Source organism: Procambarus clarkii, chromosome 66, assembly GCF_040958095.1.
Source record: "Procambarus clarkii isolate CNS0578487 chromosome 66, FALCON_Pclarkii_2.0, whole genome shotgun sequence".
Taxonomy (NCBI): domain Eukaryota; kingdom Metazoa; phylum Arthropoda; class Malacostraca; order Decapoda; family Cambaridae; genus Procambarus; species Procambarus clarkii.
Genome location: NC_091215.1, coordinates 777,181 through 803,628, shown reverse-complemented (window position 1 = coordinate 803,628; position 26,448 = coordinate 777,181). Strand labels below are relative to the sequence as shown.

Here is a 26,448-nt window from a genome sequence, read left to right as displayed (position 1 = left end):
ACGCCATGGCTGGTTATGACACCATGGCTGGTAATGACACCATGGCTGGTGATGACACCATGGCTGGTTATGACACCATGGCTGGTTATGACACCATGGCTGGTTATGACACCATGGCTGGTTATGACGCCATGGCTGGTTATGACACCATGGCTGGTTATGACGCCATGGCTGGTGGTGACGCCATGGCTGGTTGTAACACGGGGGACTTAAGCTGGACTTGGAAGATTTTCCACCTACGTTTCTACTGAAAACAGAATTCTAAGTCTAAAAACGCAATTCTACCGTCTTACTGGTAAAACTAGAAAATATCATCCGCATCGACTGGGGAATCCTAATGACACCCAGATCATACACGTGACCCACGAATTCAAATTTATTACAGTTAACGACTTTCCGACGTTGACTTCGCCGAAAATTTATCCCAAAATACTTAAAAATATTTTCACGTGCTCTCTCAAACATTTACAACGAAAATTACTATCTCTTAACAAACTCCTTCACTAACTATAGTGACCGACATATAGCCCTAAGTCCAGAGGATTAACTGCGCACTAGAAAACCACACCTCTGACTTAGACTAATACAACAGGGACTAGCAAAACTTAATGTACGGACTTAGCCTAATATACAAGAAAATACTAACACTTGGGAAAAAAATTTAACCGGGGATTGAATTTAGGGAAAAAAAGTTAATCTCTAGAACAACGCAAATAAACGGAATTACTTTATAAATTTAAGTATACTTAATTCAATGATACACTCGACTTAATCCTATAATTGCTCCTACCGGCTCGCCGTACCGCACCTAGCCTAGGGGTCTCGACCATCTAGATTCTAACAGAGCGACACTCAGCTTTCAGCAACAATTAAGACTAGAGACGACTCAACCTCCACTAAGTGTGCGATCACTTAGTCGTTGAATCGCTGCTAGGTAGGTTACTAGTCCAACCCTCGGAGGCCGCAACGCCCTTCACGGATTTACGTTTTTCCCAGCGTTTTGGGTCGTCTAACAACGCCCTCGGACTATCTCCTGGCGTCCCACAGATAAATCCGCCCAGACAGCCCACAAGGAACTGCTGTTGAGAGTATGGCGGCTCCCATCCCCTCTGAATCAATTGCAATGGGTCGAGTAAGGTTCCCAGTCCAATCAACTCGGAGCGTTCTCCTACTCAATAATCTTAACAGCGTAATCTTACTAACTAAACCTTAATCGTATCAGCCCGCACGACCACGATTCCCCAATCCCCACTCAACCGCACTGTTGTGAGGCGCACTGCTAATCCTGGCCCGCGGCTGACTCCCTCGCATCCACGCACGTGTCCGCATGGCTAGACGCGTGAGCCTTTCAACAATTTCAAACAAAATTGTTGAAACCACCGCTGTGCACCATTGTAACACGGGGAAGGGGTTCTCGAATGAACTTTTCTCCCTTTACTCTCCCTCTGCCCGTATCTTACTTTTGTTCTCTACCAAGGGACCCCAAAACTTTCACTTAAGCCGACCCCACGCCACGTGGTCTCAAGACGATTGACCGACTTTAGATTCTACACCCCATATGACGTGGACTAGGCTTCTAGCAAAACCCTAGGGTCGCCTTTCCGCCGCCACCACCAGACCAGTTACCCTGAGCAATGATCGAGGTCTGGATCGATCATACTAATCAATAACTTTGGGGCTTTATCCCCACTAGTAACATATAACCTTGGATCTTAAGTGTGGAATTAAAAATCAATGGGAATACCGAATTATGACTCGGTGTTAGAATTGGCGCCCAATTCAACTCTGCCTCGTGGGGACCACGTGACAAGGACAAATTCACATAAATATAACACACACATGGAAAATAATGCAAATGCAAATTAATAACTAATTAATTTATTCAAAACTAAAACAAACTGTAAGAAATGGCACTCCCTAAACTTGAACACTCCCTAATTGACCAGATCGGCAATGAGTGACCTATTCCCTACAATTACTCGTAAAGCAACTCTACCTTCGTCGACCAGCTAGATGTTCGTGCTGTCTGGAGGCCGATGATAGGAAGGCCACCTGCTCGAGCTGCTACTCAAACCACACTGATCTCTGCTCGGCGAGCGCTACCCAGACCAGAGCATTGTATCCTTCCACTAGTAAAAGTTTTACCAAGTTACTAGCATGGCTTAAGTTTTAACAACTAACCTCTGTTGCACTGAATGATCCAGATTGGTTGAATTATTTTAACTGAAGTTAAATTACACAAGCATCTTAAGGAAGAGCTACTCCCGATCACAAAATGGGTATTTGACCATTGAGAAATAGAGAACATGGAATCCTCTGGTGACCTATGACCGACAAATCACTCCACCTTATAGCCTAGTTCTGGCTCGTGATGTCACTGATGGTGACTTAACTCACGTCTCCTAATAATTAGAATATTTTTGATATTATAAATTAATACTGTACAATACAATTTGAATACAAAATGAATAGAGGCTAATTTCTCTAAATAAGTGAATACTATAGAATGATTCCTTATACAAAACTATGAACAAAGACGCCAGCCAATTTGTGACTCAGACTTGCTAATCCCCAGTGGAATGCGCAATGTTGAGGTCAGGTCCCTACACGAGACTTCTGGAACCTTCTGGATAATTCTTACAACAAACCTAGTTTGTTACAACCCCCCCGCACAAGCACTTAGTAAACCTTGTTAATTTGTTAAAAATAATGAGGTTTAGTATCCAAATCCACAATTCAACTCATGCCACAAACAAAAGCTAACCTAACTAAGAAAATTTGACAATTATTAGAGTGTCCAACATCATCATAATAAACATGTTCAAATTCATAAATTTCTCAGCTGTCAACTGAGAGCAATCCTCCAACATCAGGAAACACACATCCTACCCTTACTGACATAGCTAAATAACATGTCCCTACTCTAACATCAAAGACTAGCTATTAAAATCTCTTGGCTCTTCACTAGCCAAGTTCATGTGTCTTCTAGAGCCGGCCACACCGTGCTCCGTCATAAAACATAAAAGTTATATCTTCAGACTGAACTTTCAGTCATCCGGGAGCGTACTACGGAACTATCAAGTTCACAACCTTGTACTGTCCACTCCCCAATCAATGTTAACCTTGACATGCTAAGGAACACACCTAACGTTTATTACATGTATCTAAAAATGTAAAAAAAAAAAAATCCTATACTATATCACAGGTTTCAGCTGACTGTACAGCCAAGTGTCCTCACTCACTAGAAGTGTCAATGTTTATATTGGTCCGCCTCTCTTGTGTTCAAACATTCTGAAAAAGTAGCACACAACATAATTTTCCATAACCGTTTGTTCTGGGCTTAAACAATTACACAGGGGCTTCGATTTTGATTACTTGACCAATTTATGGAGTGAAATTTCCATATATCATTATACCAGAATAATTATTTTAAATTTGTTTTTCAACATTTATAAGGTATTGCGATTCTAAATCTGTTTTCAACATTTAAACAAAAGTGTCCAGACAGATATTCTTTACACAGATGTTCAGAGCCAACTTTCTTTGTTTGTATCAATTGTTCATATTGAGTAATCGAGAAAAAAAAATCGATGCTACTGGACAATGAATGTAGTCGCTTGACGATGACGGTGCCGATCTTGCTTCACCCCATGTGTAGACATCAATACCTGGTACTCTTGTACTCCCATCCGGTACTCTTGAATGACGACAGAGTGTAGTAGAACTGAGTGCCTAGTGACAGCTGTAGAATACTGTTACTTCGGCCATTGCTCTTGCTCCCGACAGTCCACACACCTTCATATCAATCACAGTTCACTCGGCAGTCTTGATGTTCAACTTGACGTCGCAGATGACCACAGAAGAGCAGGACTGGATGTACCAACAGTGTCTCGTAACAGGAGTGGTGTCAGAAGGTCGTAGAGGCGGGTTGCTTGTTTGCAGAACAGGTGAATCTCGTCTTCCATCATTGCTCACGTCATCTCAGGCGTTTCTTGATGTCACCAGGTTACTAGGCCGTAAACACCAACTGTGTATACCCTCGTACCGCCGACTTTAGGCCAAAGGAGACAATTTTGCGACCTTCTATTGGCGAGTCCCGGAACTCTGTAGGGAAACCGTGCCTTCCACCTGTGACCGCCTTAGTTCCGCTTTCTTGTTGCTTCAGATGACGTAATCATTAATCTTCCGGCGAAATTCTTGAGTACTGCTACATGCATTCCATTTCTTGACCTCTCCTCCAACACTGCTGGAATGGCTGCAGTCTTGATGACGCAGCAGGTGAGTAGTGGTGATGTCGAGACAGCTACCCCGGCGTTGTATGGCACCTCCGGTGACTGCTAAATGTGGACAGCTCGCTGGCCCTGACAACCTCGTTAGTGACGTGAGGCGTCGGCCGGGTGACTCCTGGATAGTCACTCATCACCAAAGTAACTGATGTATGGGTTACTGGGTCTGGTGGGGAAGGGCTTTGTATAACGTGCCTCCCCCCTCGGTCTTTACAGACAAGGGTTCACGTGTGGCTGGAACAACTGGGTCGGTGTACCAATCAGACCTGGGAACAGACAGATACAACACAGCGGAAGCATAGATAAACTCTGGGTTTGGTGGAGGTCGAACCCCAGAGCACGGTAAAAGCTGCTACCTGAGTTAAGTATAGAGATAGTTCACCTCATTGCCTTTACAGGAAAATCTAATGAATACTAAATTATACTAACCTAGGAAGTTACTTTACTGTATAGCGCGAGATCTCGTCACCATAGGGTGGCGAGACTGCACCTGACTACTGATGAGCGATGACAGAGGGTCATCCTCATCCCCTGACTCGTCGGTGAAGTCATGAGTCAGGAACTAGACCCGCTGAAGGCAGTTCTAGAAATGGTCAACTAGCACCAACACGTATCTATTACCTGAATGACTGTGATGTAAATCAATCATCTCGGCCCCCACACGGTCTAGAGGTTCACGAATTTCAGGAAATTCCTGAAGTGGGGCTTGTACCATAAGGGTACCTTTCCTCCTCTGGCAACGATTGCACAACTTCACGAAATTGATTACTTCAGAAAGTAATCCAGGAAAATAAAATAGAGACTTTGCCTTTAAGTGGGTTTTAACAACCCTGGATGCCCTGCAATTTTAGATGCATGTGCAAGCTTTAACGCTGATGACCGCAACGCGTCCGGAATAACTAGTTGAAATACTGCTCTATCATTCTGGCTATTAACATAATACAGGATGCCCTGTTTCATTTCAAAATCATGAATAGGTAAAAAATTTTTATTTTTCGGGTATTTTCTTCCCTCTAAATACTCAATAATTTCTTTCCATCTAGGCTTGCTCATCTGGTATTCTCTCATTTTATCTGATGGAATGGTTTCAATATTTTCATTAACTTGAACTGCCGCTATGTTTCTACTTAGCGTATCTGGCACAACGTGTGCTGGACCAGGCTTGTACAAGATCTGAAATGAGTGGGCCGAAAGTTCGTGAGACCAGCGTGACATACGTGGGCATTTTGTTTGCTTTTTAAATATGTGTGTCAACGCTCTATGGTCTGTGTAAATTACAAAGTGCCGCTGAAATAGTTAAGGCTCGAAATACCTAACTGATTCTACTACTGCCAGTGCCTCCCGATCCGTAGCTGAATAACGAACTTCAGGTCCTTTGACCTTCCTACTGAAATAGGCTACTGGATGGGGTAAATTATCCGCATCTCACTGAATTAAGCACCCGCCAATAGCAATACCGCTGGCGTCAGTGTGCACCTCCCACTCTTTCTTAAAATCAGGAATAGCCAATACCGAATATGCAAATATGTCAATATGTCAATATGTCAATATGCCAATATGTCAGGAATATGCCAATACCAATTATATATAAATGTGTCTGGAAGAGACTTAAAAATCAATTTTAGATAGTGCGCATTATATTTCTACTTCCTCATAATTGAAGCTACAACTGGGGGATGGTCGATCATCTCCACTGAGTAGGAAGTCTGTCCCAACTGCAACCTGCAGTTCCTAGCCCCTTTTTGAGCAGACAAGGAATAATCAAATCGCGACAGACAATCAGTTCCCATTAAGATGTGACCAGGAAAATCAAGGTTCTCTACGATCGTACATGTGTGAGGCTGCAATTCCCCATCAATCTCAAAATTAACTGTACCTTGACCTACAATCTCAATCTTTTCCCCATTGACCGCTGTTAATGTCTTTGCGCAACGTTTAAGACGTGCATACTTAAAATTGCTGAAGGCTGACTTTTTAATTACTGTTGCCTGGCTTCCTGTATCAACAAAAACAGGCCTAAGCAGGCCAAACAAAAGTAGGCCTACCATCACTAGGAGCCTGCTTTCATGCTTTCGTAGTAGTGACTTTACAGTCCCTCTGTATATGCCCGCGCTTCCCGCAGGAGTAACACCTCCGCGGATCTCTGTTGGTACCCCGCGCAGGGTGGCTCCAACTTGCATCTGTGGGCCGCTTCCCGCCTGATGAACCCGTGCTACAGTTACTCAGCTTGTCCCCCCTCGCCTTTACTTAACGCCTCAACGTATGGGGACGACTGAGCGCCCGATGTCCCTGTGCGCGTCTGCCTGTCTAAGGCTGTGGCGGCCTGTTGGACTAGGTCTTTATAACTCACAAACGCTCTCTCCGCAAACAAAAACGGCCCCATAACAGAAGGTTTCGCTTTGCAGAACAATTGTTTGGCTAATCGCTTTGCCTGACTCGAATCTAACCCCAGTTCCGTAGTGAGGTCGTCAAACCTGCTCTTTAATAGTGTCCCGAAATCCTTGACAGTGCTGCGGTCATCCTTCCTAAGTGACTGCAGATAAAAATGAGCCTCATCTTCTGACACCTTTTCCTTGAATCTGTCCCTAATCGCTTGGACAAACTGAGGCCAAGTCGTCAGGTGCTGAAACTCTGTCAGTCTCGCCAGTGGACCGGCTACGTCCACGCAAGCCCCCATAGCAAGAGCAATTTTCAAACTATCCTCTGGGACAGCCTCCAGCATCGAACTAATCTGACAAGCCAGTCTTCCACTCGGCGGTTACGTTCCACCTTAATAAGCGGCAACTCCGTGCCTCTGAGTGTCGGCAGAGTCAACTTGGGAATCAGACTCATAATTCCTGGTTTGTATGACGCGGGGCTACTGGAAGTGGTTGGGCCCTGGGGTTGGGAACTGGGTTGAAGTTGGGGTTTGTGTTGAGGTATGGTGTGGGTGGCCTTGGGTTGGGGTTGAGGTATGGTGTGGGTGGCCTAGGGTTGGGGTGTGGATGGAGGCTGGGGTTGAGGTATGGTGTGGGTGGCCTCGGGTTGGGGTTCAGGTACCGTGTGGGTGGCCTGGGGTTGGGATGGGTATAGGGTGGCCTGGGGTTGGAATGGGTATGGGGTGGTCTGTGGTTGGAATGGGTATAGGGTGGGCTGTTGGAATGGATATGGGGGTGGCCTGTTGGAATGGATATGGGTTGGCCTGGGGTTGGGGGAAGGGTGGGTATAGGAATGGAGGTTGGGGCTGGTATAGGAAGTGAGGATGGGGTTGGTATGGGGATTGAGTATGGGGTTGGTATGGGAGGTGGGGTTGGGGATGTTGTAGTGACGGATGAGGTGTACCTAGGTGTTGTGGTATTGGTGTTATGTGGGGTAGTTCCTGCTGTTGGTGGGGCTGTTCCTGTTCCCGTTGAACAGGTTGCTGGTGATGTTCTCTACCGAACGAAGTGGGACGTCCTACCGTACTAACTGAAGCCCCCCTGTCCAGCTCCCTGTCTGCCCTGTTGGTATGGCGTCGATGTTGTCTGTGGGGGAACCCAAGAAGGCTCCCCTCACTCTTGGGACGAATCCTCGCGAGACTCCCCACTCATGTCAATAATCGTATCTGTACTGGGATGAAAAGATACCCTCGCCTGCCCTGTCCTATGCAGAACCCGTGACCCCGTCGCTTCAGTCCCACTGACCCCACCTGTGACGTCAGCTGAGCTACCTGAGCGGACCCCTGTGGTGTCGGAAGAGGTGCTGTCCTCTACACTTTCACTCCCACTGGTCCCTACTGACTGGTCACTGTCTGGGTTAAACATTTCCTGAGATTTCTGGTGTGCCATGTCTCTTTTAACTACCCTTCAATATGCCCTCGACCCGGACTCACTACAACCGTGATCTTACAAAAAAAAAAGAAAATCAACTCTTTTTCCAAGAGAAAACCAACGAAATTCCCAAAATAGGAAATACAACGATTATTCGAGAGAATCGCTGAAGTGAATTCAATGAATGAGTGTCTGCCCCGCACTTGTGTCTGACCGTGAAATATCCCGCAGTTCTGTTACTGAAACCTAAGTCCTCTATGTTAAAAAAAAAAGTTAAAGAATCTAATTTATGTAAAACAATTAAAATGATAACAGTAACTAATGCGCAGACCTCGTGATGGATTAGATAAAGAATATTTACTGTACTTTAACACTAAACGCACTTTTTTTTTTTTTTTTTTTTTTTTTGAGATATATACAAGAGTTGTTACATTCTTGTACAGCCACTAGTACGCGTAGCGTTTCGGGCAAGTCCTTAATCCTATGGTCCCTGGAATACGATCCCCTGCCGCGAAGAATCGTTTTTTCATCCAAGTACACATTTTACTGTTGCGTTAAACAGAGGCTACAGTTAAGGAATTGCGCCCAGTAAATCCTCCCCGGCCAGGATACGAACCCATGACATAGCGCTCGCGGAACGCCAGGCGAATGTCTTACCACTACACCACGGAGACTTGAAGTGAGCAGCGTAGCCACTGATGACTGATGGAGCGGGACCAGCTGCACTGAAAAAAACTAAGTCCAGCGCTTTTTTGCTTAAACGCTGAAAAATCACAACTTTTATTCTGAAGGGAAATAACTAGTTTTACTTTACTAAACCATTCTAGCAATCACTGCAGACACCCAGGACATATATTTGCTTGCCGAAATTGAATTTTTTATCAAAAACTGCATTTTTACTCATATGCTGGACTCTGCCAATTTTCCTGCACTCGAACAAAAAAAATCTATCACCCTAATATTACAAAACTCCCTTAATTCGAAAAAATGGGTTTCTCGTTCCCAGATATAAATACGTTATTATTTAATACTGATGCTGTATACAGAACAATACTGACACCTTGGGCGGTTTCAACACTCACGAATTCGACTTTTCGTCAAAATCCGAGGTTTTCACCTCAAGTGGACTCTGACAACATTACAACACGATTTACTCGAAAAATAACTGAATTCGGCAAAAATGTAATTATCACTGTTTATGCTTAAGAACAGAATTACGTCCCTTGTGCACACTTGAGGGTAATACTGGCCCTACAATATACATGAAACATGAGAATTCGAATTTTCGCCAAAATGTACGATTCTAGCCCAAGCTGGACTTAGAAAATTTTCCACCTACGTTTCTACTGAAAACAGAATTCTAAGTCTACAACCACAATTCTACCGTCTTACTGGTAAAACTAGAAAATATCATTCGCATCGACTGGGGAATCCTAATGACACCCAGATCATACACGTGACCCACGAATACAAATTAATTACAGTTAACGACTTTCCGGCGTTGACTTAGCCGAAAACTTATCCCAAAATCCTTAGAAATATTTCCACGTGTTCTCTCAAACATTTACAACGAAAATTACTATCTCTTAACAAACTCCTTCACTAACTATAGTGACCGACATATAGCTCTAAGTCCAGAGGATTAACTACGCACTAGAAAACCATACCTTTGTCTTAGACTAATACAACAGGGACTAGCAAAACTTAATGTACATACTTAGCCTAATATACGAGAAAATACTAACACTTGGGAAAAAAAATTTAACCGGGGATTGAATTTAGGGAAAACAAAATTAATCTCTAGAACAACGCAAATAAACGGAATTACTTTATAAGTTTAAGTATACTTAATTCAATGATACACTCGACTTAATCCTATAATAGCTCCTACCAGCTCGCCGTACCGCACCTTTCCTAGGGGTATCGACCATCTAGATTCTAACAGAGCGACACTCAGCTTTCAGCAACAATTAAGACTAGAGATGACTCAACCTCCACTAAGTGTGCGATCACTTAGTCATTGAATCGCTGCTAGGTAGGTTACTAGTCCATCCCTCGGAGGCCGCAACGCCCTTCACGGATTTACGTTTTTCCCAGCGTTTTGGGTTGTCTAACAACGCCCTCGGACTATCTCCTGGCGTCCCACAGATAAATCCGCCCAGACAGCTCACAAGGAACTGCTGTTGAGAGTATGGCGGCTCCCAACACCTCTGAATCAATTGCAATGGGTCGAGTAAGGTACCCAGTCCAATCAACTCGGAGCGGACTCCTACTCAATAATCTTAACAGCCTAATCAAACTAACTAAACCTTAATCGTATCAGCCCGCACGACCACGATTCCCCAATCCCCACTCAACCGCACTGTTGTGAGGTGCACTGCTAATCCTGGCCCGCGGCTGACTCCCTAGCATCCACTCACATGTCCGATGGCTAGACGCGTGAGCCTTTCAACAATTTCAAACAAAATTGTTGAAACCACCGCTGTGCACCATTGTAACACGGTGAGGAGGTTCTCGAATGATCTTTTCTCCCTTTACTCTCCCTCTGCCCATATCTTACTTTTGTTCTCTACCAAGGGACCCCAAAACTTTCACTTAAGCCGACCCCACGCCACGTGGTCTCAAGACGATTGACCGACTTTAGGTTCTACAACCCGTATGACGTGGACTGGGCTTCTAGCAAAACCCTAGGGTCGCCTTTCCACCGCCACCACCAGACCAGTTACCCTGAGCAATGATCGAGGTCTGGATCGATCATGCTAATCAATAACTTTGGGGCTTTATCCCCACTAGTAACATATAACCTTGGATCTTAAGTGTGGAATTAAAAATCAATGGGAATACTGAATTATGACTCGGTGTTAGAATCGACGCCCAATTCAACTCTGCCTCGTGGGGACCACGTGACAAGGACAAATTCACATAAATATAACACACACATGGAAAATAATGCAAATGCAAATTAATAACTAATTAATTTATTCAAAACTAAAACAAACTGTAAGAAATGGCACTCCCTAAACTTGAACACTCCCTAATTGACCAGCTCGGCAATGAGTGACCTATTCCCTACAATTACTCGTAAAGCAACTCTACCTTCGTCGACCAGCTAGATGTTCGTGCTGTCTGGAGGCTGATGATAGGAAGGCCACCTTCCCGAGCTGCTACTCAAACCACACTGATCTCTGCTCGGCTAGCCCTACCCAGACCAGAGCATTGTATCCTTCCGCCTAGTCTAAGTTTTACCAAGTTACTATCACGGCTTAAGTTTTAACAACTAACCTCTGTTGCACTGAATGATCCAGATTGGTTGAATTATTTATCTGAAGTTAAATTACACAAGCATCTTAAGGAAGAGCTACTCCCGATCACAAAATGGTTATTTGACCTTTGAGAAATAGAGGACATGGAATCCTCTGGTGACCTATGACCGCCAGGTCACTCCGCCTTATAGCCTAGTTCTGGCATGTGACGTCACTGATAGTGACTTAACTCACGTCTCCTATTAATTAGAATACTTTTGATATTATAAATTAATACTATACAATACAATTTGAATACAAAATGAATAGAGGTTAATTTCTCTAAATAAGTGAATACTATAGAATGATTCCTTATACGAAACTATGAACAAAGACGCCAGCCATTTTGTGACTCAGACTTGCTAATCCCCAGTGGAATGCGTAATGTTGAGGTCAGGTCCCTACACGAGACTTCTGGAACCTTCTGGATAATTCTTACAACAAACCTAGTTTGTAACATGGTAATGACACCATGGCTGGTGGTGACGTCATGGCTGGTGATGACACCATGGCTGGTGGTGACACCATGGCTGGTGATGACGCCATGGCTTGTGGTAACGCAATGGGTGGTGGTGACGCCATGGCTGGTGATGACACCAGTAGTAGTAGGGATGAAGAATCAGCAGTCTCTTTTTTTGGGGGGAAAAGAGGCCCATACAAATTCAGGGGTTTCAGGTAAATTAGGGAAGAGGACGATACGGCACACTGGATTCAACGAACTTTGGAAAGAGGCCCATATGTCTTCAGGGGTTTCAGGTGAATTTGGGCAGATACTAATTTGGAATTAAGTAATTCTTATGAGGAAAATAATTTCTGAGATCTTAGAAGTTTGTTAAGAGTTCTTATGAGAAAAATACGATCATAGAAGTTTGTTAAGAGATCTTATGGGAGAAATTCAAATTCCTCTTTAGCGCTTCATGGTTTTCAGGTGAATTTGGGCAGTCACAGATTTGGAATTAAGGAATTCTTATGAGGAAAATAATTTCTGATATTTTAGAAGTTTGTTAAGAGTTCTTATGATGAAAATAAGTAGGAAAATATTAAAGAAAAATTCAGAAAAAATCCAATTTAGGACACAGCATTTCCACGTAAAACTCTGCGGACATATTTTACCTGTTTTCAAAACCTCGTAATTTTCAAAGACCATTTTCAGGGAATATTGTCTTAAACGTTTTGTTAAGGAAAACAGACATCTTAGTCATAACTTTAAGTTTTATAACCATTTACGGCTGTTTCACCTGTAAAGACCCAAAAATAGTCAGAGACAGTTTAAAGCTCAAATTTCATCAGAGGCCAGTTTATGCCTGAAAATAATCAGAGTCAAGTTTTACCCTGAAAATTAACAAGAGTCCTGTTGTTAACCTAAATTTTTCAGAGTCCACTTTGGGAGCAAAATTCTTCAGAGTCCAGTTTGTACCAGAAAATATTCAGAGACCAGTTGTAGACAGAAATTCATCAGAGTCCAGTTTATGCCTGAAAATAATCAGAGTCAAGTCTTACTCTGAAAATTAACAGAGCCCACTTTGTGCCCAAAAATATTCAGAGTCCACTCTGTGAGCAAAATTAGTCAGAGTCCGTTTGTAGACAGAAATTCGCCAGAGTCCAGTAAAGACCAAAAATTCATCAGAGTCCACTTTGTGCCAAAAATATTCAGAGTCAAGTTCATGATCAAAATTAATCAGAGCCCAATTGAAGACCAAAATTTGTTAGAAACCACATTTTCGCTACTAATAGCCCAATTTCCACGAAATTTAAACAGTCATATTCCAGACGTAGTGAAATATATGAAGTCAGTAAGCAAGTTGTAGCTCCTGTCTCCCTCCATAGTTCCCTCTCGTATCTTCGTTAATACCTATTCAATTTCCCTGAAACTTATACCCTCTGTATATCAGACACAGTAAATAAGATCAAGTCGGTTACTGGCTCCAGCTCATGTCCTCCACCTTAGTTCAATGTTTATCAAATTAATTAAGATCAAGTCCCTCTCCAGTCTGTCAAAGTAATCATCATGGCCTTTAATACCCTTTCTGTACTCAGTTATGTAATATTCACACAGTCATATAACACCTTTACCTTCAATACCTTTTGTTAACCCAAGTAAGCAATAATCCCACGGTCAAAATCTTACCTTACCCTTTCCCTCCCTTACCCTTCTTATCCCCCAACTTATCCAAACCTTCAATAATCGTACTGTATTTGCATATTTTCTCTATATTCACTGTGTTCTTCACATTCTTTTCCATGTTTTGTGTGTTCACTCCATGTTCTACAAATGTTCACAGCATGCTCAGTTCATATTTTTTCACCAGTTTCTCAATTTTTCTCTGTTTTCTACCATTTTCCTCGTATGTTCAATATGTTCTTTGTCACGTTTTCATGGACGTCATATGTTCTCTGTACAACTTTTATAGTCAATATTCATGTTCTCAATGTTCTTAGCTTGTTCTTCACATGTTCAGTGTTTATTTTTTTGTATTCCCTATGTTCCTTATCATGTCTTCATGTTCTCTGTAAGTTCATATTTCCTGCATGTTCACTGTGTTTATCAACTTTTTCTACATGTTTTCTGTGTTCCCCATATGTTCACTGTGTTCATTCCCTTATTTAGTCTCAATTTTTTATGTTCTTTGTTTCTTTAAACCAATTGTTTCTTCCATTCACTAACTAGTTCTTTGTCAAATATTATCAACCGCAATACAGTTCCCCCAACAAATTTAATCACCCAGTTTTATTTGCAAAACTATGTCAAAGTAATTCTCGTAGTTAACTTAATATTTCTTACCATCACTGTTCTTAACTAAAATAATCTTTCTCTTAGCAAAAAATAGTCAAAGGAAACCTTCCAATACTGTTCATAACAAACTTTATCCATCGTCAAGTAACTGAAAATAGTCTTGTTCATCATTTCTTAACAGCCATTATGTTTCGTCAAGTAAGAAAAAATAGCTAAAGATATCTTTCATCGCTGTTGTTAACTGACATTATACTTTGTGGAGCACAAAAAATAGTCTCCGTCATCATATTTTCATGTTTTTCCTCAACTAAAAATAGTCAAATGGAACATCGTTCTACACTTTTGTAACTAACAGTATACTTCAATGAGTAAGAAAAATAGTCAAAGACACTCTTCGAGATATCAAAGACTTACTCATTTCATCAAAGTTGCACTCAAAGACATCCTTTGAGATATCACAGACACTCTTTGAGACATCTAAGACACTCTTTGAGACATCAAAGACACTCTTTGAGACACCGAAGTTACTCTTCGAGACATCAAGGCCACACTCAGATACACCCAAACTCCTCTTCGTCCATCAAAGTTATTCTCAGAGATATCTAAACTTATACTCAGAGACTTCTAAAGTTAATCTCGGTCATCAAAGTTAATCTCTAAGTCTCCTTCGTTATTCAGTGAAGCTAACTGAGACATCCTTATTCAACAAAGCTGTCCTCAGAGCCATCAAAAAGTTAAATACTGTCATCAAGTTAATCTCTAAGTATCGTTTCGTACATCAGAGAAGCTTTCTAAGATATCTTTGTTCATCAAAGTTATTCTCAGAGACATCCAAAGTTATTCTCCGAGACATCTAAAGTTATTCTCAGAGACATGTAAAGTTATTCTCGGAGACACCAGAGTCATCAAAACTTATTCTCAGAGCTACCAAAAGTTATTCTCAGAGTCATCATAGGTGTTGCCAGAGTCATCAAAGATATTCTCAGAGTCATCTAAGGTAATCTCTAACTCACTCTCGTTCATCAAAAGTTGTTCTATATGACATCAAAGTCATCTAAAGTTATTCTCTGAACTATCAAAAATACTACTCATGTTCTCAAATGTCTTCAAAGATATTTTCAGAGTCATCAGAGGTAATCTCTAACTCACATTCATTCGTCATAATCATTCTCTAAGTCATTAAAGTTGTTCTCTAAGACATCAAAGTCATTCTCAGAGTCATCAAAAGTTATTCTTAGTCATCAAAGGTAATTTCTAAGTTACTTTCATTTATCAAAGTTATTCTCTAAGTCATGAAAGTTATTCTCAGAGACATTAAAAATTAATCTCAGTCATCAAAAAGTTAATCCCAGTCATCAAATGTAATTCTCTAAGTAACCTTTCGTTCATCAGAGAAGCTTTCTAAGACATCTTCGTTCATCAAAGTTGTTCTCTACATCATAAAAGTTATTCGCTAAGTAACCTTTCGTTCGTCAGAGAAGCTTTCTAATACATCAAAGTTGTTCTCTAAGACATCAAAGTTATTTTCAGAGTCACCTTCGTTAATCAAAGAAAGTCTCCTTCTTTCAACAAGTTATTCTTTAAGACATCTTCAGTCATAAAATTTCTCTCCAAAATATAACTAGTTCAGCTTTTCATATTAAACCTGCACTTCTGTAAAATATATTTTCTTAGACACTTTACCTTTAAAACTGTTCTTTGTACAACACTGCTAAAACCTACCTAACCTATCCTCCCCACCCAATGTTACTTACCTAACATAACGTTCCTAAACCTAACCTAGCTTACATAACCTAACCTAACTAACCCTATCCTTACTTAACTTAACCTAACATACCCAACCTAACCTAACTTAACTAACCCAACCTAACCTAATTTGCATAACCTAACTTATCTTACCCAACATAACCTAACCTAACTTAACTTAAATAACCTAACCTAACTTAACTTGCTTAACCTAACCTAACTTAACTTGCTTTATCTAACCTAACTTACCCAACCAAACTTAGCTTGCATAACCAAACCTAACCTAACTTGCATAACCTAACCTTACCTAACTTAACCTAACATATCCTAACTTACCCAACCTTACCTAACCTAACTTAAGTAACCAAACCTAACCTAACATAACTTACCTAACCTATCATACCTAACCTAACCTAACTTACCTATCCTAACTTAACTTACCTAACCTAACTTAACCCAACTTACATAACCTAACTTACCCTTCCTAACTTAACTAACCCAAACTAACCAAACCTAACTTAACTAACCTAACCTAACTTGCATAACCTAACCTAACTTGCATAACCTAACCTAACTTACCCAACCTAACCTAACTTACCCAACCTAACCTAACCTAACATAGCTTACTTAACCTATCATACCTAATCTAACCTAAATTAGCTTGTGTAACCTAACCTAACTTACCTACCCTAACTTACCTAACCTAGCTTACATAACCTAACCTAACTTACCTATCTTATCTAAACTAACCTAACCTAACCTAACTTAACTTACCTATCCTAACTTAACTAACCTAATCTAACCTAACTTAACTTACCTTACCTAACCTACCTTAACCTAACTTTGCTTACCTAACCTAGCTTACATACCCTATCTTACCTACCTTAACCTAACCTTGCTTACCTAACCTAGCTTACATACCCTATCTTACCTAACCTATCTTAACCTAACCTACATAACCTAGCATACATAACCTATCCTAACCTAACTTACCTAACCTAACGTACCTTACCTTACCTTACCTAACTTAACCTAGCCTAACTTACCTAACCTATCCTTGTCTAACTTAACCTAACCTAACTTGCATAATCAAACTTAACATAACCTAACTTAAAGTAAATTACCTAACGTAACCTTACATACCCAAACTGATGTAACCTAACTCACCTAGTCCAACCAGACATGACCTAACTTACATAATTATTCCTGCTTATCTTCTGTGTTTTGTCAATCAATGTCGCATATTCATTTGTTTGTTTCAATAGTTATTTTCTTAAATGATAATTTATGTATTTCATGTGCTATTTGTTAAAGATTGGGTATTTAATCATTTCAAAGGATTTTTGTTATATATGGGCATTTGTTCGCTTCAATTGTTATTTTTCTCATATAGTGGTTTACGCATTTCAAGTGCTATTTGTTAAAGATTGGGTGTTTAAGCATTTCAAAGGATTTTTGTTATATATGGGCATTTTACTTGTTTCAAGGGTTAATTTCTCATATGGTCATTTTTGCATTTCAAGGGTTATTTGTTAAAGTTTATCACGTTGCTCATAAGTTGTATTTATTATGTTATAATTGTTCTTATTCTTCCACCCCTTAACCTAACCTCTTTAATCTTAGTGCATTCATTATTTTGGATATCATTTGTTCTTATTCCCCAACCCTTTAACCAAACCTTTCAGATGTAGTTTATTGTGTTTTGACGTATTTCTTGAATATATTATCCTTTTCCTAACCTTTCAGATGTAATTTTGTTTCTCCTTTTTGTATATTTTACCCTAACCCACCATCCCACTTAACCTTCCTTCCTTCTTTTACTATGTTTTCACATATAAGTTCATTCTTTATCTTAGTAATAATATAAGTACAGTAGTAAAGAGACAGATCTACTAAGACTTGAAATTGAGAAAAACAAGAGAGCACGAGAGTGAGAGCATGGGATCAAAGAAGAGAGAATGAGAGTGTGAGAGCATGGGATCAAAGAAGAGAGAGAATGAGAGAGAGTGAGAGCATTGGAGCACTAAGACTTGAATATGAGAAAACAAATAAGTGAATAAGAAAGAGTGAGAGCATGGGAGCATTAAGACTTGAATTTGAGAGAAATAAGAGCATTGGAGCAAATGAGTGAGACAGAGGGGGAGGAAGAGAGAGAGAGAGAGAAAAGGGGGGATAGAAGGAAGATATAGAGAAAAAGGGGGTTAGAAGGATGCAGATAGAGAAAAAGGGGGAGAGAAGGTGTAGGAGAAACAAAGTAAAAGAAGGAAGAAAGGTTAAGTGGGATGGTGGGTTTGGGTAAAATATACAAAAAGGAGAAACAAAACTACATCTGAAAGGTTAGGAAAGGGATAATATATTCAACAAATACGTCAAAACACAATAAACTACATCTGAAAGGTTAGGTTAAAGGGTTGGAGAATAAGAACAAATGATATCCAACATAATGAATACACTAAGATTAAAGAGGTTAGGTTAAGGGGTGGAAGAATAAGAACAATTATAACATAATAAATACAACTTATGAGCAACGTGATAAACTTTAACAAATAACCCTTGAAATGCAAAAATGACCATTTGAGAAATTAACCCTTGAAACGAATAAATGCCCATATATAACAAAAATCCTTTGAAATAATTAAACACCCAATCTTTAACAAATAGCACTTGAAATGCGTAAACCACCATTTGAGAAAAATAACAATTGAAAGAAACAAATGCCCATATATAACAAAAATCCTTTGAAATGCTTAAATACCCAATCTTTAACAAATAGCACATGAAATGCATAAATGATCATTTGAGAAATTAACTATTGAAACGATTAAATGAATATGCAACATTGATTGACGAAACACAAAAGATACGCAGGAATAATTATAAGTTAGGTCATGTCTGGTTGGACTAGGTGAGTTAGGTTACGTCAGTTTGGGTATGTAAGGTTACGTAAGGTAATTTACTTTAAGTTAGGTTATGTTAAGTTAGATTATGCAAGTTAGGTTAGGTTAAGTTAGGCAAGGATAGGTTGGGTAAGTTAGGTTATGTTAAGTTAGGTAAGGTTAGGTAAGGTACGTTAGGTTAGGTAAGTTAGGTTAGGATAGGTTATGTAAGCTAGGTTAGGTAAGTTAGGGTAGGTAAGTTAGGTAATGTAGGTTAGGTTAGGTAAGTTAGGTTAGGTTAAGATAGGGTAAGTTAGGTAATGTAGGTTAGGTTAGGTAAGTTAGGTTAGGTTAAGATAGGGTAAGTAAGCTGTCATGACGCTGAACCCCGGTTCATTCCGAACACAGCGATTACACAACACATAACACCTTGCCTCAGCAACCGTTACTACCTCCTATACTCCTACACACACCAGACCATTGAGGCGTACCACTAGGTTTGTACTGGAACACAATGAATGAACATATGGAAGGTATTTAAAGGCCGTCGGGTTTTGTCATTTAATTACAAAGAATAGACTCTGACAAATAATAACATATTAACATACTCTATTAGGTAAATACACTTCCAATACCCATAGACCACTTGACCTTCACGGTCACCACTTGCACTCGCAACTTCCGCCTAAGTCCCTAATACGGAATGATTACTACAACGCTCCACACCCTGTTAGTCTTACATTCAATACTCACATACTGCAGACTTAACTTCGTCACTAAGATCATATCAGGCTCTCGCATACCTGTCTGCTACACTTCGCTGCTGCCGCAAACGGAGAACCAGAGGACTTCTCAGTTCAACTCCCACAATCAGACTGGCTCCAATCAGCCATCTACCTCAACCATTTCACCCCGCCTCTCAAGGAAGGTATAATCCGATTAACCTTATCCCTAGAAGCGGTAATCTTATTCCTAGAAGCCTGAAGAAGAATAATTCCTCTTTCCAGGAATTATTAATTTGGCTAAGTAGCTGCGGTCTTAATCACTTGACCTTTCTTAGATATGTGATCCATAGTCTGTCTACTTAACATGTACTTCCAATCATTATTCGTTAAGTGTTGTAGTAATGATCCTCTAGCTAATAATTCCTACTAACTTGTGGATTACAACACCACTCCCCTCCTTAAACACGCATATGTCCCCATATGCATCATTGCAATGGTTCCATTAGTGCAAGGACCTGGAGGATGCACCCATCATATATGTACAACTAAAAAATCATCCAATAAGTTCATCATACACACGATGAAATTAATTAAAACTTTCCCCGACATGACTCACAACACTTCTCCAACATATACATTATATTCACATCATAGTATAGGTAAAATAGTCTGTAATAATTTTTCCCATCTCCAACAATGCACATATACCTAAACTGCTGACATAATTACATACAAACATAACCATAAAATTACATGGACCAGAATGCTGGCACTTAACAGAAATGACACTAGTCATTAATATATACACACACATATATATCTAAGGTTCTTCTTCCTTAGTAATAAGTTACTAACAATTTAACATCTTGCCCTGTACTGTTGACATAAGGGCTTATAATGGTCACACAATGTTTCACTGGCCTCCTCCACAATTGGCAGCATCACTTCTCTTGTCTTCGTGTCCTATGGTCGCTAGGTCATAGATCCTCCATGAACCAGACAAAACCCAGGCTGTCCAGCCTGGTGAATGTTGTCAATGTCCCATCGTTGCTCTGAGCTATCGTGATCCTGGCCTCCAGAGCAACGGAGATTCCTACCCCAGGGTCATGTTCCCTTGGGTCTGTGCTGACGTCTCGTTCCAGGGCACCAACCCCAGAACGCTGTAGATACCTCACAGCTCTCTGGTCATCCTTCCTTGCTGTGCTCACCACAGCTGTAGCACATTACTCTAGGCCCATCTGCCCAGAGTGTGTCCACCTGCATTCACACCTTCCCGACCGCTGTTCCTGCAATATATTCCCTCGGAGCCCCCTGGCTCGATCCCATTATTACATGACACCCTTTCGGCTCCTTACTCTCTCCCCGTATATAGCCTGAGCGCAGCTGCAAAGCCATTGCAGCTGGCCCTTATCCCTGCTTTGATGTCAGGGGACGAATTTCGCCTATAACGTCACGTTGGCTTCACTTTCTCCCCCTTTTTTTCTGGAATTATTGAGTGTAGCCTCATGGCTTCCCTTGTACTCTACCTGAAGCTCTGTGACATGATCCCGGGGGACCTTCTCAAGCCTAACACTCAGTAATGGTGCCGATGAGGTAATATACAGTATATACATACACATACATTATCACAATAAATACCTCATTAAAATAATTTCACAACTAATGTCACTAAAGTATCATACTGCCACTGGCTCGCCTCTAGCGAGATTCCTGTAACAACTTAATTAATGAGAATTTAGTATATCTTCTTGACTCGCCCACTGCAACCACCAACACCTGAAATTTTGAAATTCTACATTGTAATCTTATCCATAAGACTTACCCACTCCGACTTAATTAATGAAAATTTTAATGAAAATAATGAATTTTTATTAGTCTTTTATGAGTCTTGTAGATATATCGACTTGGCTCTCCTACTGCAGCCACCAACTCCTGCAATTATCCACATTTCATCTTATCCATAAGACTTACCCACTCCGACACACCATTACCTCTGGTCATCCCAACCACTGATGACCTCAATATAACGCCACACAACCCTACAACCACTTCCTGCGTCCTAACGCACCGACCTTGCTACGCCAATACTCACCTTACCGACCACTACCTGGCGCCCCTGCGCCACCATATACTCCACAACACCACACTCCATACCAGGAGTCCAAACGCCACCAACACAACACACACGGCGTCCCAAACGCCATCAACACAACACTCGGTGTCCCCAACGCCCTCAACACAACACACGGCGTCCCCAACGCCCTCAACACAACACACGGCGTCCCCAACGCCCTCAACACAACACATGGCGTCCCCAACGCCCTCAACACAACACACGGCGTCCCCAACACAACGCACGGCGTCCCCAACGCCCTCAACACAATACACGGCGTCCCCAACGCCCTCAATACAACACCCGGCGTCCCCAACGCCCTCAACACAACACACGGCGTCCCCAACGCCCTCAACACAACACACGGCGTCCCCAACGCCCTCAACACAACACACGGCGTCCCCAACGCCCTCAACACAACACACGTCGTCCCCAACGCCCTCAACACAACACACGGCGTCCCCAACGCCCTCAACACAACACACGGCGTCCCCAACGCCCTCAACACAACACACGACGTCCCCAACGCCCTCAACACAACACACGGCGTCCCCAACGCCCTCAAAACAACACACGGCGTCCCCAACGCCCTCAACACAACACACGGCGTCCCCAACGCCCTCAACATACACACAGCGTCTTCAACGCCATCAACACAACACACACAGCGTCTTCAACGCCATCAACACAACACACACGGCGTCCCCCAAGACCATTACCACCACAGGCATATGCCTTGCGCCAGAGCGCATCAAAACACCACGAGACGTCACCACCAATAACACCACCAATAAGTAACCAGACGCCACACACACTCCCTTTTCTCTCGTAATCTGTTAATTACCTGACCAACACTCGTCAGGCATAATTTCTTGTGTAGTGGCCACCCGCCACACTCTACCACCTGCGTTAACATACTTCAATGCTAATGTCTACAATACACCCGGTGTTACAACAACCAGTTATGCTACACATGCTACACCTTGGCGCTACAATGCCAACAATGTCATGCACTATACTACATCCATAATATCAACAGTCAAAACATGCACATTTCACTACAGTAAATACTATGCATTACGCTGGCGTTTAATAAGCCACTACACGTGCATTACACTACACACCCCTGCGTACAAACGCCAATACACAACCATGCACTACACTTGGCGTCCAACCACCAATACACAACCATGCACTACTCCCTGCGCCACACACCCCCACCAACGGGACACGCTCCCCGTGTCCCAAGGTAACACTCTCCACAATGCTACCTGCACCCACTAAAAATCTCCATGGCCCTCTCCATGGTACACTAGACAGCGAACCCCAGACGTCAAATTATGCGTCGCTCGCTATGCGAAGGCGTCCATAATTCACTGCGCCTATTTTCTGTATCAACACCTGACAACGCCGGAACTCGCACAGTACTTTAGGTAATATTTCATTATCCTTAAAATATTCGATTTACACGTTACATGAAATTTAATTAACTTTAAATTACGTAGTTTTAACGCTTAATTTCACCTTAGCAACGGTTTCTCACTATTTCCGCCTTACCAACGATATAAAACAAGCTCCAAGGTGCGGCTCGCTTGGCCCACCCATCGCTTGGCCCGCACATGGCCGCACATGGCCCACGCTGGCACACATTCACCCGCGTTAGTTTACCTCGCCACGCTGTATAATCCGCACTACGAACACTGTATAATCCGCACTACGAACACTGTATAATCCGCACTACGAACACTGTATAATCCGCACTACGAACACTGTATAATCCGCACTACGAACACTGTATAATCCGCACTACGAACAGTGCACTTGTTTTGGATCCCGATGCTTCAGTGATCCAGACTTGCCTCTTAGCCGTCTCTCGTTGCGGGAATCTGGAAAGAAAGAAATAAACCCCACATGTGCCCCACAATGGCCTAGTCCCTTTAATTAACTAACTCCTCTGACCTGGTCTCACCTGACCCTTCTTTCCTCCGTCTAGTAACCACCATTCTCGCCACAACCCGACGTCTACCATTTCCCGAACATTCCCTCACCAACTAAACCAGAACCACACTTCCTTCATCTCGCAAAGTGTTCCAAAACCTGTTTGCGCTGCCACCAAATATGTCGTCTACCAATTTCCTAACATTCCCTCACCAACCAAACCAGGAACACTATGAAGGGACATATCGAAGGGACATATCGAAGATATTTAAAGGCCGTCGGGTTTTGTCATTTAATTACAAAGAATAGACTCTGACAAATAATAACATATTAACATACTCTATTAGGTAAATACACTTCCAATACCCATAGACCACTTGACCTCCGCGGTCACCACTTGCACTCGTAACTTCCGCCTAAGTCCCTAATACGGAATGATTACTACAACGCTCCACACCCGGTTAGTCTTACATTCAATACTCACATACTGCAGACTTAACTTCGTCACTAAGATCACATCAGGCTCTCGCATAGCTGCCTGCTACACTTCGCTGCTGCCGCAAACGGAGAACCAGAGGTCTTCTCAGTTCAACTCCCACAATCAGACTGGCTCCAATCAGCCATCTACCTCAACCATTTCACCCCGCATCTCAAGGAAGGTATAATCCGATTAACCTTATCCCTAGAAGCGGTAATCTTGTTCCTAGAAGCCTGAAGAAGAATAATTCCTCTTTCCAGGAATTATTAATTTGGCTAAGTAGCTTAATCCCTTGACCTTTCTTAGATATGTGATCCATAGTCTGTCTACTTAACATGTACTTCCAATCATCATTCGTTAAGTGTTGTAGTAATGATCCTCTAGCTAATAATTCCTACTAACTTGTGGATTACAACAAAGCTAGGTTAGGTAAGTAAGGTTAGGTTAAGGTAGGTTAGGTAAGGTAAGGTAAGTTAGGTTAGGTTAGGTTAGTTAAGTTAGGATAGGTAAGTTAAGTTAGGTTAGTTAAGTTAGGATAGGTAAGTTAGATTAGGTTAGGTTATGAAAGCTAGGTTAGGTAAGTTAGGCTAAGTTAGGTTAGGTTATACAAGCTAGGTTAGGTTAGGTATGATAGGTTAAGTAAGTTATGTTAGGTTAGGTTAGGTTGGGTAAGTTAGGTTAGGTTATGCAAGTTAGGTTAGGTTATGCAAGTTAGGGTAGGTTAGTTAAGTTAGGTTAGGTTGGGTAGGTTAGGTTATGCAAGTTAGGTTAGGTTAGGTTGGGTTAGTTAAGTTAGGAAGGGTAAGTTAGGTTATGTAACTTAAGTTAGGATAGGTAAGTTAGGTTAGGTTAGGTATGATATTTTAGGTAAGTTATGTTAGGTTAGGTTTGGTTTGTTAGGATATGTTAGGTTAAGTTAGGTAAGGTTAGGTTATGCAAGTTAGGTTAGGTTTGGTTATGCAAGCTAAGTTAGGTTGGGTAAGTTAGGTTAGGTTAAGCAAGTTAAGTTAGGTTGGGTTAGTTAAGCTAGTTTAGGTTAGGTTATGTTGGGTAAGATAGGTTAGGTTATGCAAGTTAGGTTAGGTTGGGTTAGTTAAGTTAGGTTAGGTTGGGTAAGTTAGGTTATCTTCTTGAGGTTAGGTTAGGTTATCTATAGGTTAGGTTAAGTTAAGTAAGGATAGGGTTAGTTAGGTTAGGCTAGGTTAGGTTTAGGAACGTTATGTTAGGTAAGTAAGTAACATTGGGTGGGGACGATAGGTTACGCAGGTTTTAGCAGTGTTGTACAGAGAACAATTTTAAAGGTAAAGTGTCTAAGAAAATAGATTTTAACAGAAGTGCAGGTTTAATATGAAAAGCTGAACTAGTTATATTTTGGAGAGAAATTTTATGACTGAAGATGTCTTCAAAAATAACTTGTTGGAAGAAGGAGAGTTTCTTTGATTAACGAAGGTGACTCTGAAAATAACTTTGATGTCTTAAAGAACAACTTTGATGTATTAGAAAGCTTCTCTGACGAACGAAAGGTTACTTAGCGAATAACGTTTATGATGTAGAGAACAACTTTGATGAACGAAGATGTCTTAGAAAGCTTCTCTGATGAACGAAAGGTTACTTAGAGAATAACATTTGATGACTGGGATTAACTTTTTGATGACTGAGATTAATTTTTAATGTCTCTGAGAATAACTTTCACGACTTAGAGAATAACTTTGATAAAGGAAAGTGACTTAGAAATTACCTTTGATGACTAAGAATAACTGTTGATGACTCTGAGAATGACTTTGATGTCTTAGAGAACAACTTTAATGACTTAGAAAATGATTATGACGAACGAATGTGAGTTAGAGATTACCTTTGATGACTCTGAGAATATCTTTGAAGACTTTTGAGAACATGAGTAGTATTTTTGATAGCTCAGAGAATAACTTTTGATGACTTTGATGTCATATAGAACAACTTTTGATGAACGAGAGTGAGTTAGAGATTACCTTAGATGACTCTGAGAATACCTTTGATGACTCTGGCAACACCTATGATGACTCTGAGAATAACTTTTGGTAGCTCTGAGAATAAGTTTTGATGACTCTGGTGTCTCCGAGAATAACTTTACATGTCTCTGAGAATAACTTTAGATGTCTCTGAGAATAACTTTGATGAACAAAGATATCTTAGAAAGCTTCTCTGATGTACGAAACGATACTTAGAGATTAACTTGATGACAGTATTAACTTTTTGATGGCTCTGAGGACAGCTTTGTTGAATAAGGATGTCTCAGTTAGCTTCACTGAATAACGAAGGAGACTTAGAGATTAACTTTAGAAGTCTCTGAGTATAAGTTTAGATATCTCTGAGAATAACTTTGATGGACGAAGAGGAGTTTGGGTGTATCTGAGTGTGGCCTTGATGTCTCGAAGAGTAACTTCGGTGTCTCAAAGAGTGTCTTTGATGTCTCAAAGAGTGTC

The 26,448-nt window shown here is 41.2% G+C and overlaps 1 protein-coding gene across 1 annotated transcript in view; it reads left to right on the top strand.

The window, feature by feature from the left end:
- The window catches only part of LOC138355124 (seminal vesicle major clotting proteins-like), a 33,021-nt gene extending 6,974 nt beyond the window's left edge, over positions 1-26,047 (top strand). The window contains exon 3 of the mRNA XM_069309848.1: positions 25,938-26,047. Coding sequence (XP_069165949.1) covers positions 25,938-26,047 — 110 coding nt within the window. The remainder of the gene's footprint in view (positions 1-25,937) is intronic.
- Positions 26,048-26,448: the final 401 nt, after the last annotated feature.